This window comes from Magnolia sinica, chromosome 15 (assembly GCF_029962835.1).
Source record: "Magnolia sinica isolate HGM2019 chromosome 15, MsV1, whole genome shotgun sequence".
NCBI lineage: Eukaryota > Viridiplantae > Streptophyta > Magnoliopsida > Magnoliales > Magnoliaceae > Magnolia > Magnolia sinica.
Window position 1 is genome coordinate 33,649,877 of NC_080587.1, and position 15,917 is coordinate 33,665,793.

Consider the following 15,917-nt stretch of genomic DNA (forward strand, 5'->3'; position numbering starts at 1 on the left):
CGGCGTTTATTTCGAAGAAAACGCCGCGCGTTTGCAATCCCAAGAGAATCTCTTCAATGTGTCAAATCAATCCCATCAATCAATCCCATCCATCACCTCATGTCAAGTACACATCACCTTTCTCCACAAGTAAAGCAACCCATGCTTTTTCTCACCAAAGTCAAACCACCTCTCACTTCACCCATCCCTCACCTCACATCACTCACCCATCACACCCATCACCTCTCCTTATCTCTCTCTCTCTCTCTTTCTCTTTTCTCACACCAATTCCAAGCAACCCATAAGCCTCACACGTCCACATTTTTCCAAGGAGAGAAAAAGAGAAGTGAGTAGTGTGGCCCACTTTCCATCCCAAAATCTTCCATCTTAGCCCTTGAATCTTCATCTCCCACCATCAAAGTGAAGCACAAGGAGGTCGGCTTTCCATCGGACCAAGAAGATCGGACGGTGGGTGCCTTATAGGATAGGTTTTTCATGTTTTGATGATGGACCAAGTGAGGCCTACCGATCAATGGTATGGATCTCACTTGGGACCTTAAGATGTGGTCGATGGCCCACCTTGATCTTCATGATCATTCCGTGATGGGGCCATTCTCTATGAACCCCATCATGATGTCTATTTTCTAGCTTGTAAAGGGTCATCTAGACCTTTCATTTTGGTGGAGAAGGGATCCCCACCGTTGATCCTTGATTTGGTGGGCCCACATGCAATGGGACCCACTCGATGTATGATTGCTTGTAAGGGAGGGCTCATAGTGGCGGAGCCCTCCATCATGCGTGTCCCATTTCTCTCTCTATCTCTCTCTCCTTCTCTTTTATTTATTTCTTTATTTATCTTTGTGTGTGATGGGGTGGCCATGTGACCCACTTGGATGGGCCCCACCTTAAGGTATGTTTTATCCTTACCGTTCATCCATTTGGTGGCCCACAGGAGCAAGGCCCACCTTGTGCATGCAATATGCATACGCCGTCCCTGTCCAGGGACGTCCCTGGACTGAAATGAAAGCACAAATATCAGCTTGGTTCACACCCTATTGAGGTGGTCCACTTGTGTGGACCCCACATTGATGTATGAGAACAATCCATGCCGTCCATTCCATTCTTGAGTTCATTTTAGGCGTTGAGCCGAAAAATGAAGCAGATCCGAGTAACTGGTGGGCCATAGCATGAGAAACAGTGGTGGTTACCGTTAAAAATCCAACTGCTGTTTTTATTCACCAAAATATATTGAATATTGGGCTCATCCTTCTTGTCTTGAGCTATGGGGATCGATGGCGAGCTCGGATCTCCCTGATGCGGGGCCCACGTATGCAAAACCTTAAGAATAGAGGTTTTTCAAAAAAAAAAAAATAAGGGCAGCAGCTTTCACTGCTGCCGCTGACAGCGCGCTGCCTGCGCGTGTAGGCGGGCGTCCGTGCAGGGACCCACGGCCCCTCATGTGGGCCCCACCATGATGTATATTTTGTATCCACGCCGTCCATGAGGTGGACCACCCCTTGAGGTGGGTCCCCTCCAAAAATCAGTCAGATCCAGACCTCAGGCAGCCCACACCACAAGAAAACAGCGGTGATTGAACTCTACCATTGAAACCCTTTTATGGGCCATAGAAGTTTCGGATCAAACTGAAATTCATTTTTTTCCTCTTCTTCCAGGCCGTGCGACCTTGTGAACGGGTTGGATGGGAGATAAACGTTATGGTGGGCCCCACATGGGACCCACAGAAATGCATGTGTTGTACCCACCGTCCAGACAGACGGTGGGGCCTACCTTGCTGTATGTGTTCGTCCGCACCGTCCACCCTGGACGGTGGGACCCCCTGCTGTGCGCGTGTGTGTGCGCGCGTGTGTGTGCGTGTGTGCGTGCGTGTGGTGTGTGTGTATATATATATATATATATCATAATATATATATATATATATATATATTATATTATATATGTTATATTGTATATATTATATATTATATTATATAATATATATTTGTTGGTGGGCCTTAGGGATTTTAATGGTGGAAATCATCATCATCACTTGTATTTTGGTGTGGCCCACCTTGGTATACATGTAAGGCCCATGTGATGGGGCCCATTCAATGTATTTGAGGTCCATGTTACAAGGCCCATTGTGATGCATTCAAAGGCCCGTGGGATATGGCCCATTGCAATGTACACAAGGCCCCTTCGATGTGGCCCACTTGATTTATAAAAGGCCCATATGATGCGGCCCATTTGATGAATATAAGGCCCATGGGTCGAGGCCCAACAGGATGTCCTTAGGGTCCATTGCAATGAGGGATTCCCCCATAGTGGGTGTAATAATGTTTGATGACAGGTTATGCCTTGGGAGAAATGTTGGTTTGACGTCCACGTTGTAAGAATAATGTTGGTTAAATGTCCGCATTATAACTCTCCCTAGGGCCCATTAGTAGGCCCACATTTGTTGATAGTTCACCACTTTATAACATGCTTAGTATAGCCCCATGATTCATACCCATATGCATCATTTGTATGCTTGATATGAGGAATGTTTGATCATAGCATAAGCCGTTGGACTGAGACATTTACGGGACTCCTTATGAGACGGAGTGCCCCACATGATTGCGTGGTACGCGTGAGATTGCGCTGCATGATTATGCGGTGTGACTCATGCATCTTGCATATGTGTGACTTGATCACCGCACGCCCTAGCGACATCGGGCCGTGGCTTCCACGGACACATCGTGGATGGCGTATCGGATATAGGAAATGTTTGGTTCTAGCACTGTGGGCACTTAGGATGTCCTTGGGTGAAAGTCCGTAACCCTTTTGGTACCAGGAGATGCTCCAACGTCTGACCGAGTGGATACATGAGCGCCGAGTGCCGAATACCGTGGGCCGCGTCTCCCACCGTGTCGTGGTCGGTTGGAAGGGGGTGTGGCCTTATTCGCCCGAGTGAGGGGGCTATAAGCTAAGTGAGTTTAACCACTCGTAAATGAGTCCGCTATCGACGAGCCGGGTAGGTATTGGCGGACTTGGTCGGGCGGATAGTGTGGTCTCTTCCACTTGCTTGGTGGCGCATCAGAGGAGGCAGTCGGTGTGAGGTGTATTAGACCGGTGATATCCAGAGAGGAACTGCATCGATATGTGTACTTGATGAGGACTGACATGCTTGCTTTGCATCTCGCATATGACATTTGGCTACATAGGCCTCGCATCGCATGGCCTTGGTATGGCCGATAGCATTCATGTCTTGCATCATATAGCGTTGGTACAGCTGATAGCATTCATGGACTTATCGCATATTTCCGCATTACTCTGATATTGTACACTTGGCGTTGGCCTTGCACACACACTTACGGTACCCTCTAAGCTTTTGTAAGCTTATGCACGACCGTTGCGTGCAGGTAGTGTTGGACAGCAGCAGCGCTGAGGCAGGAGTGCACATCAGTTTATTTTGAAGCTTTTGATCACCCTGTATTTCCCTTTCTGCATTGTACTTAAAAGTTTTCGATATAGTGGATATGTGGTGATGTTGTTTTGTGACTGAGTTATGCTTGTGGTTATGCTCTATTAAAAAAAAAATTATACTGAAAATCCTCCTTGTAGGATCCCAGGATCGGAATCTGGCATGAGAGTGCCAGAATCCGAGAATGGGGCACTACGGAGGCTGTCGGCACCGGATTCGGCGATCGGGAATTTTGTGAGCCCGTTCTCCGAGTTTGGGGCGTGACAACGACCTCCTCTCTAATGATGGCATACCGTTCCAGTTTGAATGCTCGTCGCTTCTGCCTTCTGCCTTCTGGTCAGTGGATGGGGTCGATATTCAACTTGTGAACCATTACCTCTAGTTTGATATTGGGCATGTCCTAGTGGGACCATGCAAAGACGTCGGCGTGTCGTTTTAGTAGGTTGACGATCTCCTCTCGTTGACCTGGGCTAGCAACGAACTAACTTGAATCGTGCAGGTCGGGTTTGTCTCGCAGAGTGGTACAACCACTAGGTCCTCCACAAGAGACCCTCTTTCAACTGATTCTTCTCAGGGGGTCGAGGGAGGTGATAACCATCGTATGTTGTCATGCTTTTTCCCTTAATGTCATTAAATAGTACTGTCGGGCCTCATGTTGATCACCTCTGACTTGACCAACTCCGTGCTCGGTTAAGAATTTCATCGTAAAGTCATAAGTAGACACTGCTGCTCGTATGACGTTGAGGGATGGTCATCCCAAAATGATATTGTAGACAATGAGATAGTCGACTACGAGGAAGTCTATCATCACGGTAGTCTAGTTGTGACCCTCTCCTGCAGTCATGGGCAGAAGTATATTTCCTTCGGAGGTGACCATCTCTCTTACAAACCCGAGTAAGGGAGTTCAGATGGGGACATTGTTGGGATCTCCCAATCCCCATCTTGTCGAAAGCGGCGGTGAAGAGGATGTCAGCCGAGCTGCTGGTGTCCACTAATATATGGTGCACCTTGTGGTTGGCCACCGTCATGGTCACCACCAGGGCATCGTTGTGTAGGTGGTGGACTCCTCGGGGGTTCTCTTTGGTAAAGGTCAAGCTACAGGAATCAACTTTTACTCCTTCGCAATCTTATTTGTGAGATTAATGTGATGATTTTTGTTACTAACACTAATTCTCAGAGCATGAGCCCCGCGAGCTCTATTTGAGTCTCCGCCCCTCAAGGGTCCTCCGAAGATTATACGTATCTCACATGTCACTTCATTGTCATTTCTGTTGCCTTGTTGCTCATCTCTCTTTTCTGGTCACTCATCCCTTCTCATGTGGACGTACTCCTATAGATGTCCGCCCCAAATGAGGGACTCGATCTCTTCCTTGAGATCGAAGTAATGGCATGGCCATGGTCACGGTGGAAGTAACAATACTTCCGCTTATCTCGCTTATCCGCATCGTCCTTTATCCTGCTCAGCCATTTCAGGATCCTCTTGTCATGAACTTCCATGAGGACTTGCTCAGGGGTCGCACTCAGCAGAGTGTAAGAACGAAACCTGCTCTTCAGTCGTTGATTCAGGCACTGACCTCTACTCGGGTAATCGTCCCTTCTCTTCTTATTGCTAACAATAGATGGCTGCTCCTCCTTGTGTTTCCGGTCCTTAGCCGTGCTCTCTGTACTCTGAGTAGCTTTCTGTGAGCTAAAGAGCTCCTCCACATTAGAGTACTTTTTGCACTCAATTAAGGAGATCGGCCAAGGTGGTCGAAGGATTCTTACTGATTGAGAAGAGGAACTTCCTTTCCCACAGACCAGATATCAGTTTGTTAGGACTATCTGGTCCAAATAGCTATCTACCTTCATTGCTTCCTCGTTAAAGTAAATGATGTAGTCTTTTAGTAGTCCATCCTCCCTTTGGGTAACAGTGAGGAGGTGGGTTGCTGGCTTCCTTCTATCCTTCCCTCCGATAAACTGAGTAATAAAGGTCTTACTAAGCTGGGTGAAGGAGCTAATGGACCTTGGCTTCATCTTGTTGTACCATTTCGTGCTGCTCCTGACAAGATCAGGGAGAAAGTTTGGCACATCACCAAACTAGACGTGACATGTAATTCCATCCACGCTCTATAGGACTCCAGATGCTCGGTCGGATCTCCGATTCTAGAGTATGGAGTAATTTGTGTCATCTAGAATCTTAGTGGAAGTGGAGATCCCTTGATGTTGTCGATAAATGGTAGTTCTATTTCCTCCAACATGGCCTCAACTGAGGTCGGGACCCAAGTGTGGTATGCTTGTCAGATGTCGTCGATTTGTCCTCATATCTCCCTGAGCTCAGCCTCCCATGGGACCTCGTTCTCCACCATCACCTCGGGAGCCTTCCTGTGCCTTCTTTTCTCCAACGTGTGGCATAAGTTAGAGTCGGCGAGAGCGATGGTTCCCGCGATGTGGGTGGCGCATGACTATGTTGCTTCGGTCTCTACTTGGCTCTGTGCCAGTTAACAGGTGCTTAAGGAGGTCAAGAGAGCTCAGTTGCTGCAGTTGCTTCCCCTCTATGGTCGGGAAGTGAATTCTGCCTTTTCAGTATTTGCATTATACGGTTTATATTGTCGGTTAAGGTCTTGACTTGATTTTCCAAGGAGACAAGTCGACCTCCCCAATTGCAGGATCTTTGTACGGACACCGCGAGAGTAGAGTCGATTTGATGTTGCCAAGGTGGATCCTAGGGATCTGAGGGGTTCTCTGCTAGTGAGGGGGTTTGTGCGGCAATGGTGGCCAAGGCTGTCTTCCTCCCTTTCACCATTGTAAAGTAGATGGAGGTGCGATAGGTTAATTTGGAATGGCTTGATTGTCGAGTTACCACATACAACGCGAAACTGTTGATGCTGAGATATGGTCGTCCTTGCTAGACCGATGTATACCTGCAAAACTAAATAATAATTGGGGCCCTAGCTTTAGCAGGGACTATCCAATGTCAAAGTTAGAACAGGCACTCTATATCTAGTCGAATTATGGTTTTTGTGAATACCTTCTACCATAGGTGGGGTTCTTATTTATATTCCTTTGATGTTTGTTACGTATATGCAATGAATTTGCCATATAGTCACATATCAAGCAAGGGATCGTCCCCGAGATATGAGGCATTATCCTTAACACAATTCTTAATGAAGATCTTAGGGAATTAATCCTCCTTGTATATGAAGGAGATATCCCGGTGGTCAAGTTCCGACGAGGTCATGGTTGACAGCCGACACCAACCTTTAAGTCTGGTTGACTGAGGTTCTGCAAACCGAGCTAAACTATTGATTGTGGCCAGTGCCTATCTTTAAGGTCAGGCTAGAACTTATAGTCGTTCGTTGGTCGCGATAGCGAGATGTTAGCTAGAGTCAAGATTGCTTCTTGTGGTTGGTGTTCGGATGGGTCGTGGGGATCGTGCTCGACGTCTGAGGCCGATCTTGTTCACGACCTCCTTTCGGAGTTATGGGCCTTGTGTTGCTTTCATACAATTCCAATTGTTTGGTCCATTCATTTTTACATATAACAAAACTCGAGTCTTATAATCAACCCAATCCAACCCAGCAGGCTAACGGGGTTTGTAGCTTTCAAGTTTTTAAATAGAAAATATAAAGCCTGGCTTCACTCAGGATAGTGAGTCTTCAAACCATGATGATTGTAAAAGAGCTGTGGTGGCTTGGGCCGTTTGGCGCAAGGTATTAAATGGGATTAGGTGGGGATAGAATTACAATTGGTCTCGTGCAAATTCCATTCATCATCTGGGGAGGATGAGAAAGGTTGGGATTAGGTGGGATGTAATTGCATTTGGTCCCATGGAATTGCATTTGGTCCCAAGTAGCATTTCCGTGGATTTTGAAATCCACCACATATGTGGGACACACATTATGTATGTGTTTATCCATGTCGTCCATCACATACACCATTTACACATGACATTATGGTTATATATGTATATAAGTGAACGACATCCGTCGTGAATTTAATTTGTTGATTACAATTCCATGATTCACCAAACAGGATTGTGCTTAATCCAGTGTTTTTTCGTAGCAAGAATTTTATCCCAAATATGGGATTGAATTGATAAAACACCATGGTATTTCCAGACATCTAATGATTGTGAAATAAATATGTGAATCCCATCTGATACAATCCAGTACCATTTTAATCCATGGACCAAACATGCCTGACGTACTGGATGGAACTGGATGGTATTAAGTGGATTTGATCCCTATTTCCATCCAACAGTCCATTTGGATGGTTGTATATTATTCCAGTACGAATCACCTCGTAAACTGCATTGGCCGCCTAAGGGAATCATGAAATCCTTCCTTCAGATTTTGCTCATCCCTCGATACAGCATGTGATACGGAATGAGACCACAGGTGGCCTACCATGATGTATAACTTTGATCTACACTATTCGTACCTAAGGTCCATTAGGTCCATTCAGTACAGAGAATTGGACTAAACTAAGGGTAAATCCAAGGCTACAGTGGACCACCCGTAGGAAGTAGCGGTGCTAATAACGCTGACTGATGAAAAATGCACGATGCATTTCATTTTCAAACACTCCCACGAGTTTACCGCGGGAAGAATGGCAGAATCCCACCACCCAATGAAAACGAGGCTCTTCCAATCTAATGGAATTCCAAGCAACCACAGACGGAGAGAAAAGAAAAGAATGAGCAGAGTTGGTGGCAACTCACGTACGGAATTCAGCGAGTTGTTATTGAACAACTGTCCACCGTGTTTACTGTGGTTTTTTTTTTATTATTAATCGTTTCTTCATTTCGTTGGTAATCTTGACCACGGTACACGTGGGACAAGGACCACTAGAGTTGAGACTCAACAAGTCATTTCCATGATAATTGACATCAAAGAAACTTTTCACGAGGAATGCTGAGTCGACAGGTCGCTTTAGATGGATATGACGTATAGTTATCAAGGGACAGGTGACAGTATTGAACGATTGTGAAAGATCCGGACCATTCATCGTCATGTATTTTACAACTCAGGTCCTATGCGTCCACTAAACTTGAATCATCACTTTTCTAATACTAGTAGACCGATTGAATGGGCCAAAAATGAGTTGTCCAGGCCATGCGCATGCTCACTGCATTAACAGACATACCTCAAAAGCCCCGACGCGGTTTGGCTAGTGACACTGTGGGCCCCACCATGATCTCTGTGTTTTATCCACACCGTCAATCCAAATAATTTATCCCCTACATGAGGCAAATCAAAATCTCAGGTAGGTAGTGATTGAACGTCTACAGTTAAAAACCTCCCAAGGCCTACTCTAATGTTTATTTGACATCCAACCTTGTGGATTAGACCATACAGATCTGAATGAAAGCAAAAAATAAATATCAGCAGGATCGAAAACTTTTGTAGCCTCAGATAAATTTTTAATAGTGAAAGTTCAACCAACACTGTGTGGCTCACTTGAGATTTTAATCTACCTCATTTTTTAGTTCATACTATAAAATTATTTGGAAAAATGGATAGACAGCATGGGTGAGACACATGCATTATGTTGGGGTCCATGGAGCACCGACTACTGGCCATTGGCTAGTGGGAGGGGCAGTAGCCAATCCGTTTCCAAAAGCCCCCTGTCCATCACATGCCACCACCGACACCCGGTACTACCGAGAGTTGGAATTAACATACATTGCTCGCGCGGAGGGAGAGGGCATCCAGATCTCAGTTTGTACACGTAGGTCCAACTTTTCGGTAGCGCAAACCATTCAAAGTTCAGGCCCCTCTGTATCACATGGAAACAAGTCAAAAAATCTCCCAATAGGTGGCCCACAAAGCAACGATTTTCATGCAGCCAAAAAAGAAAAAGGCTCCATTCAGCCGATAGATGGCCGAATATTCCATGTTAAGGATCTCCAGCCTGCCTCTTCTTCTTTTTTTTGTGCATGGGCCATCTGTGGTCCCACCTTATTATCAATGTCCTGGATCAATTTTCATAAGCCCACTTGTACAAACTGAAATCCCAACCGTTGTTTACCATGTCTAGGGCCCAAGCATTGTATAATAACTCCTCCAAGGTTAGAACATCATACGTACCATTATGGAAGCGTCGTAAGCAAATGGAGACAGTAAAGTGCTCATATAGCAAGCTGGAGTGGTTGCCAGTCCCATGTCAAATGCCAAACAGCCTGCATGGGCCAGACCTTTGAAGAGCGCCACACTCAATGATGGGCCTGAGATACGTGGGTCCCTGCCTACTGACACGCGAACTTGGCCCGCCTCCTTCTTTCCTCCCACCCCATCCAAACCATTAATCACCCACTCGCCAAAGCTCTCTGCAATGGCCTCCACTGCCTGCGGTGTGAAATCCACCGTCCGTCCCTTCTCTCCTTCCAGTGCGACCCCGCGAATATCCGGCCCATTCTGAAGCCTCTTGATCTGACCCACTATTTCTTCTTCCACTACTCCTAATCGGGCCTTAGCTGTAGCACATACCTTTGTGGGAGTTGTTGTGGGTCGAAGAAATGTGAGATGAAGATGTTTGGACCGGGAAGATGATTGGAAGAAGCATGTGTCATGGAAACAACGGTGTAGATTGAACGATGATGATGATGAGCAAGTGGTGGCCATTGGGAACCGTTAAGGTGGTTGACGTTGCTGGCTTCGCTGGCGTAATAGAAAGAAAGAATGAGGACCAAGTAAAGGTGATTGGCTAGATAAGATTCATCCATCAACGATAACACACAACGGGTGGGCCTCATTCCTCGCCCAAAAATATCTCTATGCGCTGTTTTGTTTTACGTGCTTTTCGAAATTTTCGGTCTAAAACCCACTCACCTGACAAGGTGGCACACGTATGGAACATGGGATATGTCCATCACCATTTAGATGGCTTGCCGCAGAAGTTAGATCGGCCATGGAGTAGTACCAAGATCAGGTTGTGGGAGTTATTTTAGCTCTCAATTCTCTGCATGCGTTGTGCCTCATATGATGGTCAACACGTCTAAACCGTGGGCCACCTAAGTTCCATCTCAATAGACCGAAGACTTGAAGGCTCGTTAAAGTGCCGTTTGTTAAACTGAAAAATAAGCTCTGAAAATTAATGTAAGTGTCGAATTGTAATTTGGAAATAATTTTAAGTATATTTTAGTCAAAGTAAGAAAGAAATTTTAATGAACCAACACTTTATAAGTAGGACCCACTTCCAGTATTTTTTGGCACTAAACTCAGCCCATCCACTCATCAGGTGGGCCACACATGTAAATTAAATCAAATTTGTTGACCATTCATTGTTTTTAAAGGTTTGATTCACCCGATTAATGGATAGGACTAACTTTGTGCCTGAGAAAATGTAATGGCTGACCATCTCTCTTGGCTTGTCCTACCCGATTCCATGGAGACAACGCCTATCAATGACATATTATCCGAAAGTCTTCTAATTACCTTGGTACGTTGATATTGTCGATTATCTTGGCATATGTATAATTCATATGCATTGTGTTGATACAGTTTTCTGGTCGTCCCTTCTTGACTGTTGTGTACCTGCAAAACCAAACCACAACGAAGACCATGGTTGTTACAGGACCCTCCGATGCTAAAGTTAGAACAGATACTCTAGGTCTAGTAAAACTAGGATTTTTATGCATACCTTTTATTGTCTGTAGGATTCATATTTATAGTCCTTTGTTGCTAGTTATGTATATGGCAATGAATCTGCTATACAGTCACGTATCATATATGGAATTGTCCTCAGGATTCAAGGCATTATCCTCGACATGATTCTCGATGAAGATCTCAAGGAGTTAACCTTCCTTGTGTAGAAAATGGATCTCTTGGTGGTCGGTTTGTGAGGACTGCATGGTCGATTGTCAGCACCGACCTTCTAAGTTGGTTTGGTCGAGGTCCTACAGACCGAGACGAACTGTTGGTTATAGTTGGGGTTTATCCTCGAGGCCGAGTCGGTACTCATAGTCGTTCGTTGGTCGTGATCATGAGATGTAAGCTAGAGCCGAGGTCACTACTTGTGATTGGTGCTCGAAGTGATCGTGTAAGTTGTGCTCAGCACTCTAGACCGAGCTCTTTACCTGACCTCTATTTTCGAGCTACTTGCCTTGTGTCTCCTATCCCATTCTTGTTGCCTGATCAGTCTAATTTTACCCATAATAGTAGTCCCCTATTTCCGAGCACTTTTCAAAAGCTCGGGAAGTAAATGGATTTGGACAAATACCTGAGTGCGAGGACAAGGACTCACGCATGAGAGGTTGGTAGGCCATGAGCGCTTGTCATTATGGTGGCAGAAGGAAAGGCGACAAGTGCAGGAATCGAAGCGGATCCATTAATGATCGTGACAAGTCATACAAGGAGATGTGCACTGAAGCGGCGCCTCTTCATCTTTCGGCATATAAGTCGAGAACACGTGGTCCTTCCTCGGTAGTTAGGCCGATCAGCAAACCGGTAATAGCCACGTGGAGGGAGGCGTAAGTTATAATGCCTCCTCGGATTGCGGCATTAAATGTGGGCATTTAATGTCTCAGTCGAGGAGTTTATAAATAGAGGATGGGTGACCTAACCCATTTCATTTGTTCTTCTTCATTTCATTGCTCTCTTTACCTACCGGAGCATGCGATATCCGATAAGTAGAATTCCTGCTACTCCGACCTCTTCTTCTCTTCTCTGGCCTTCCCTGCTATTCACTTTTCCCTTCTGCCTTTCTTTTTCTGGTCGAGATGTCAGATATTTCTGACAGAGTGTCGGTGTCCGGGGCATTCCACGGGGAGTCTATCCCAGAGAGCTTGGACTCCCAGTTGAGCGCCCCCTCCGATCCTCCGTTCCTGGTGATAAGTGGCCATAAGGAGGAAGCTGTGTGCACTCCGATGAGGCAAGAAGTTCAACCTACAGCAGAGTGGCCTCTAGATATCTGCCCCTTTGGGTCGAGACTGTAAGATGCCGACCTGGTTCGAATCAAGGTGGAGTACCAGATTCCAGAGTCTGTGGTGCTTCGAGCTCCCGAACTCGGTGAAGTCCTAGGCCACCCTCGCGCGACTGAGGTGGCTATATATCTAGTCGCCCTTCAGTGCGGTATCTAGCTTCCCGTTCACTCCATTTGTGCAAGAGATTACTTACTGCCTGAGGTTGGCTCCAAGCCAGATCATCCCAAATGCTTGGAGGCCCTTGCTCAGGACCTATATTTTATGGCATTAGTTTGGACATACCGAGCTGTTTGAGAAAGAGTTTTTGTATTTATAGAGCGAAGGCCAGCCCTAGCCATCAGGGTTGGTATTATTTTTCCGCATGGGCGAACAAGGGTTAGGCCTTCATCACTAACAACTCGTCCTTCAACAAAGGATGAAAGGACAAATGGTTCTTTGTGCCAGGAGAATGGGAAGCCCTGGTGGCTAAGGTGGCTAGGCTGCGTTCTCGACTCCCCTCCAAATTTACTAACCCAAGTCAGAGAAGTAGCCGAGTTGTAGACTTGTAATATATTATTCTATTTTTTTATCTTGTTGCTTTGCTTGCTGACCACAGTTGTATTCCTTGCAGCTCTTCCTCGGAGACATCCTCAACTCTCCGGCTTACAACTTCGCCAAGTTAATCACTTGAAGTTGAAGGACGCTGCTGAGAGAACTTGGAGGAAGCTTATCACTCCTCAATCTCTCTATCAGTCTGACTTGACTTTAATTGAGGTGCGAGGTAAGTAGTAGTCGAAAAAAAATTTCTTTTAAGCTTCTATACTCGGACCTTATCGCTTCATGTCTAACCTAGATATGTTGTTGTGCAGATATGGTTGATCTTCCTCGTCCTTCGAAGAGGATCAAGCTTCCTTCTCGGACCAACCTAGGCCAACTAAAGAGGATGGTCAAGAGGGTCATTGTCCCTCCTGGAATGCGTCGAGGAGACAATAGAAGGTAGGTCAGAGCCCATCGTCGAAGGGCCAATCGCTGAGCAGTCGACTCTAGCCACAGTAAGTGGGGTTGCTCGGGAGGCTAACCCATGCGAGATCCCTCCTCGGCCAGTGGCTTGGGAGGTTGTAGATCTAGAGCCATCCCCGGCTCGGGAGGAGGCTCATCCCATCAAAGGGCCCTCCACTGCCTAAGTCCAGCAGATCGACGAGGGTGGTGCCTCGGGACATCAAGCTTCAGAGGTTGGCAGGTTAGCCCCCTTACCATCGGGCTACCATATGGGTCTCCTCTCCCAATGGGCAAGCCAGCATGCACTAGAGGAGGACATTACCACCCTACTGGATGTCCATCCCAAGAATCTTCTGGGTGACCTAGTGGCCACCTTTTACAAGGTAGATCTCCCCCTCTTTTTTGTCTTTTCCATGTCATTCTCTTTCTTCGGTGTTTTTACTGATTATCCTTTCTTTTTGTTTCTTCTTTCAAGTCGTTCCCGCTCTTCTAGCTCCCCGTTAATCATACCGACAAGTGGGGGAAGGCTTCGTGAAGATGGAGGCGGACCTTCAGGCTAAAGTCGTTGCAGCTACTCAAGATACAGTTGTGGCCAAGGTAGAGGCTTTGGGGACCTAGATTGACGAAGCCCAGTGGAATGAAGTTGTATTGTGGGCTGAGTCGGTGGGACTGAAGGCGCGCCTCTCAACCTCTGAGGAGGAGCAGGCCAAGGCCACGAGGTTGGAGGTCGAGCTGGCCTAAGTGACGGCCAGGTTAGCAGAGGTCGTGACCAAGTTGGTAGAGGTCAAGGCCAAAGTGGGTCAAAGAGGAAGAGGTGTACTTCAGCTTTGGCTATGAGTGTTGCCTGAAGGACGTCATGCAAAGGTATCCGGAGCTTGACCTGGGTGGCTTGGGCAATGAATCTCCTAAAGACCTGGCCCCCGCTGAAGCAGAAGCCAAGCAGCCACCCTCCCGAGTGGACTACACCTCGCCACCCCCTATCACGCTTGTAGAAATATTTTTGGTTTCTTGCTGTAATGACTCTCTTTTATCAATGAAAAGACAACTTTTTACCATGATTGTTATGCATGATGTTCTTAAGTAGTTTTAGTAAGTTAGAAGAAGTAGAGCGGGTATCGAGCAGTGTCGAATCAATAAGTCGATTTTGTATAGTGGTAAGTCATGCATGGTAGAATTAATATGCTGACCACTTAACAGTGGATGGAGCAGTTGGTAGGACTTTCTTCCCTTAAACTAAGGGAAGTCCCCATAGTTGATCACGTAATTTGTATGGTCGAGAATAACATAAAAAATAAAAAAAAAACTTTCCCTTAACCTAGAGAAGTTCTTTTATTGTAGAATTCACAAAAAAAAAAAAAAAAATAGACAGAACAGTAGTAATATCCCTGAGCACCTTTTTTTTCCTTTAAGAAGGGAGGTCGCTCTTGGTTAGTTCAACTCTTGTCAAGTAGATCAGTCAGTTGACATGCTATTAGTCGGAGGACTCCTTGAGTCTTCAGGAATTGTAGATCTTCAAGTACTTGGTGTTCCATGGATGAGGCAGGGCCTGATAGTTCATGTCCTCGAGTTGATATGCACCCGGTCACGTCGTGCCTGTGATCTTGTAGGGTCCTTCCCAACTCAACCCCAATGTCCCCAAGCGGGATCCTAGGAGTTTTGGAAGGTTTCGCGAAGGAACATGTCTCCTACTCAAAATCATCACACCTTGACTCGAGAATTGTAATATTGGGTGACCTGCTATTAGTAGGCAGCGATCTTCAACTGCATTTGTCCCCTTTCTTCCTCGAGTAGGTCTAGACTAAGGGCCATCTGCTCCGCATTTTGAGTTTCGTCAAATGATTTGATATGCATAGTTAGGAGTCCTGTGGTGACTAGTACCATGGCTTCTACACCAAAGGCTAAGGAGAAAGGAGTTTTCCTAGTTGATGTCCTAGTAGTCGTTCGATATGCCCAGAGGACAAGTGGTAGTTCCTTGGCCCAAGCCCCTTTGAACTTCTCAAGCTTAGCCTGGAGGTATTTTTTATGATCTTGTTGACTACTTCTTCCTATCCATTGGCTTGGGGATGTGGAGGTTGTAAGACCCGTATCCTAGACCGTACCGTTTCTTAGGCTTCCGCGGTCCTCCCGGTCGAATTTCGACGACCCACGATCTGTAACTGGTGTTTGCACGCGATCCTGAGTCGTATCCCACATTCCAGAGTCGGCTCGACCCGAGACTTGTACCCTAGCGACCGCGGCATCGCCGCGGTTCCGATGCCCCCTCTCGCGCACTGAGGCGATACCCAGGCCAGGAGATGTGGGCCCAATTTCAGTTCGAGAAAAATGCCGCATAGTTGCAATACCCAAGAGAGAGCTTTCAAATCAATCCCATCAATCACATCTCATGTCAAGTACACATCACCTCATACCCTATCCCCAAGCAACCCCAAAGTCAACTCTCTCTCTTACACATCCCTTACTTGTCAAGGACACACCCATCACTCACCTTTTCACCCATCACCCTCTTACATCACCTCTCTCTCTCATCTCTCTCTCATTTCAAACTCCATCTCCCAAGCAACCAGGAGAGAGGTGGACATCCATGGGAGAGAAGCTTGT

At 46.4% G+C, this 15,917-nt stretch overlaps 1 protein-coding gene across 2 annotated transcripts in view; it reads right to left on the reverse strand.

The window, feature by feature from the left end:
• Window positions 1–10,131, reverse strand: part of LOC131227544 (uncharacterized) — a 75,522-nt gene extending 65,391 nt beyond the window's left edge. The window contains exon 1 of one of the 2 annotated variants that reach the window (XM_058223345.1): window positions 9,508–10,131. In XM_058223345.1, the coding sequence (XP_058079328.1) occupies window positions 9,508–10,041 (534 nt within the window). In that variant the 5' untranslated portion in view covers window positions 10,042–10,131. The remainder of the gene's footprint in view (window positions 1–9,507) is intronic. The other variant, XM_058223344.1, reaches the window with a different exon arrangement.
• Between the last annotated feature and the right edge of the window lie 5,786 nt (window positions 10,132–15,917).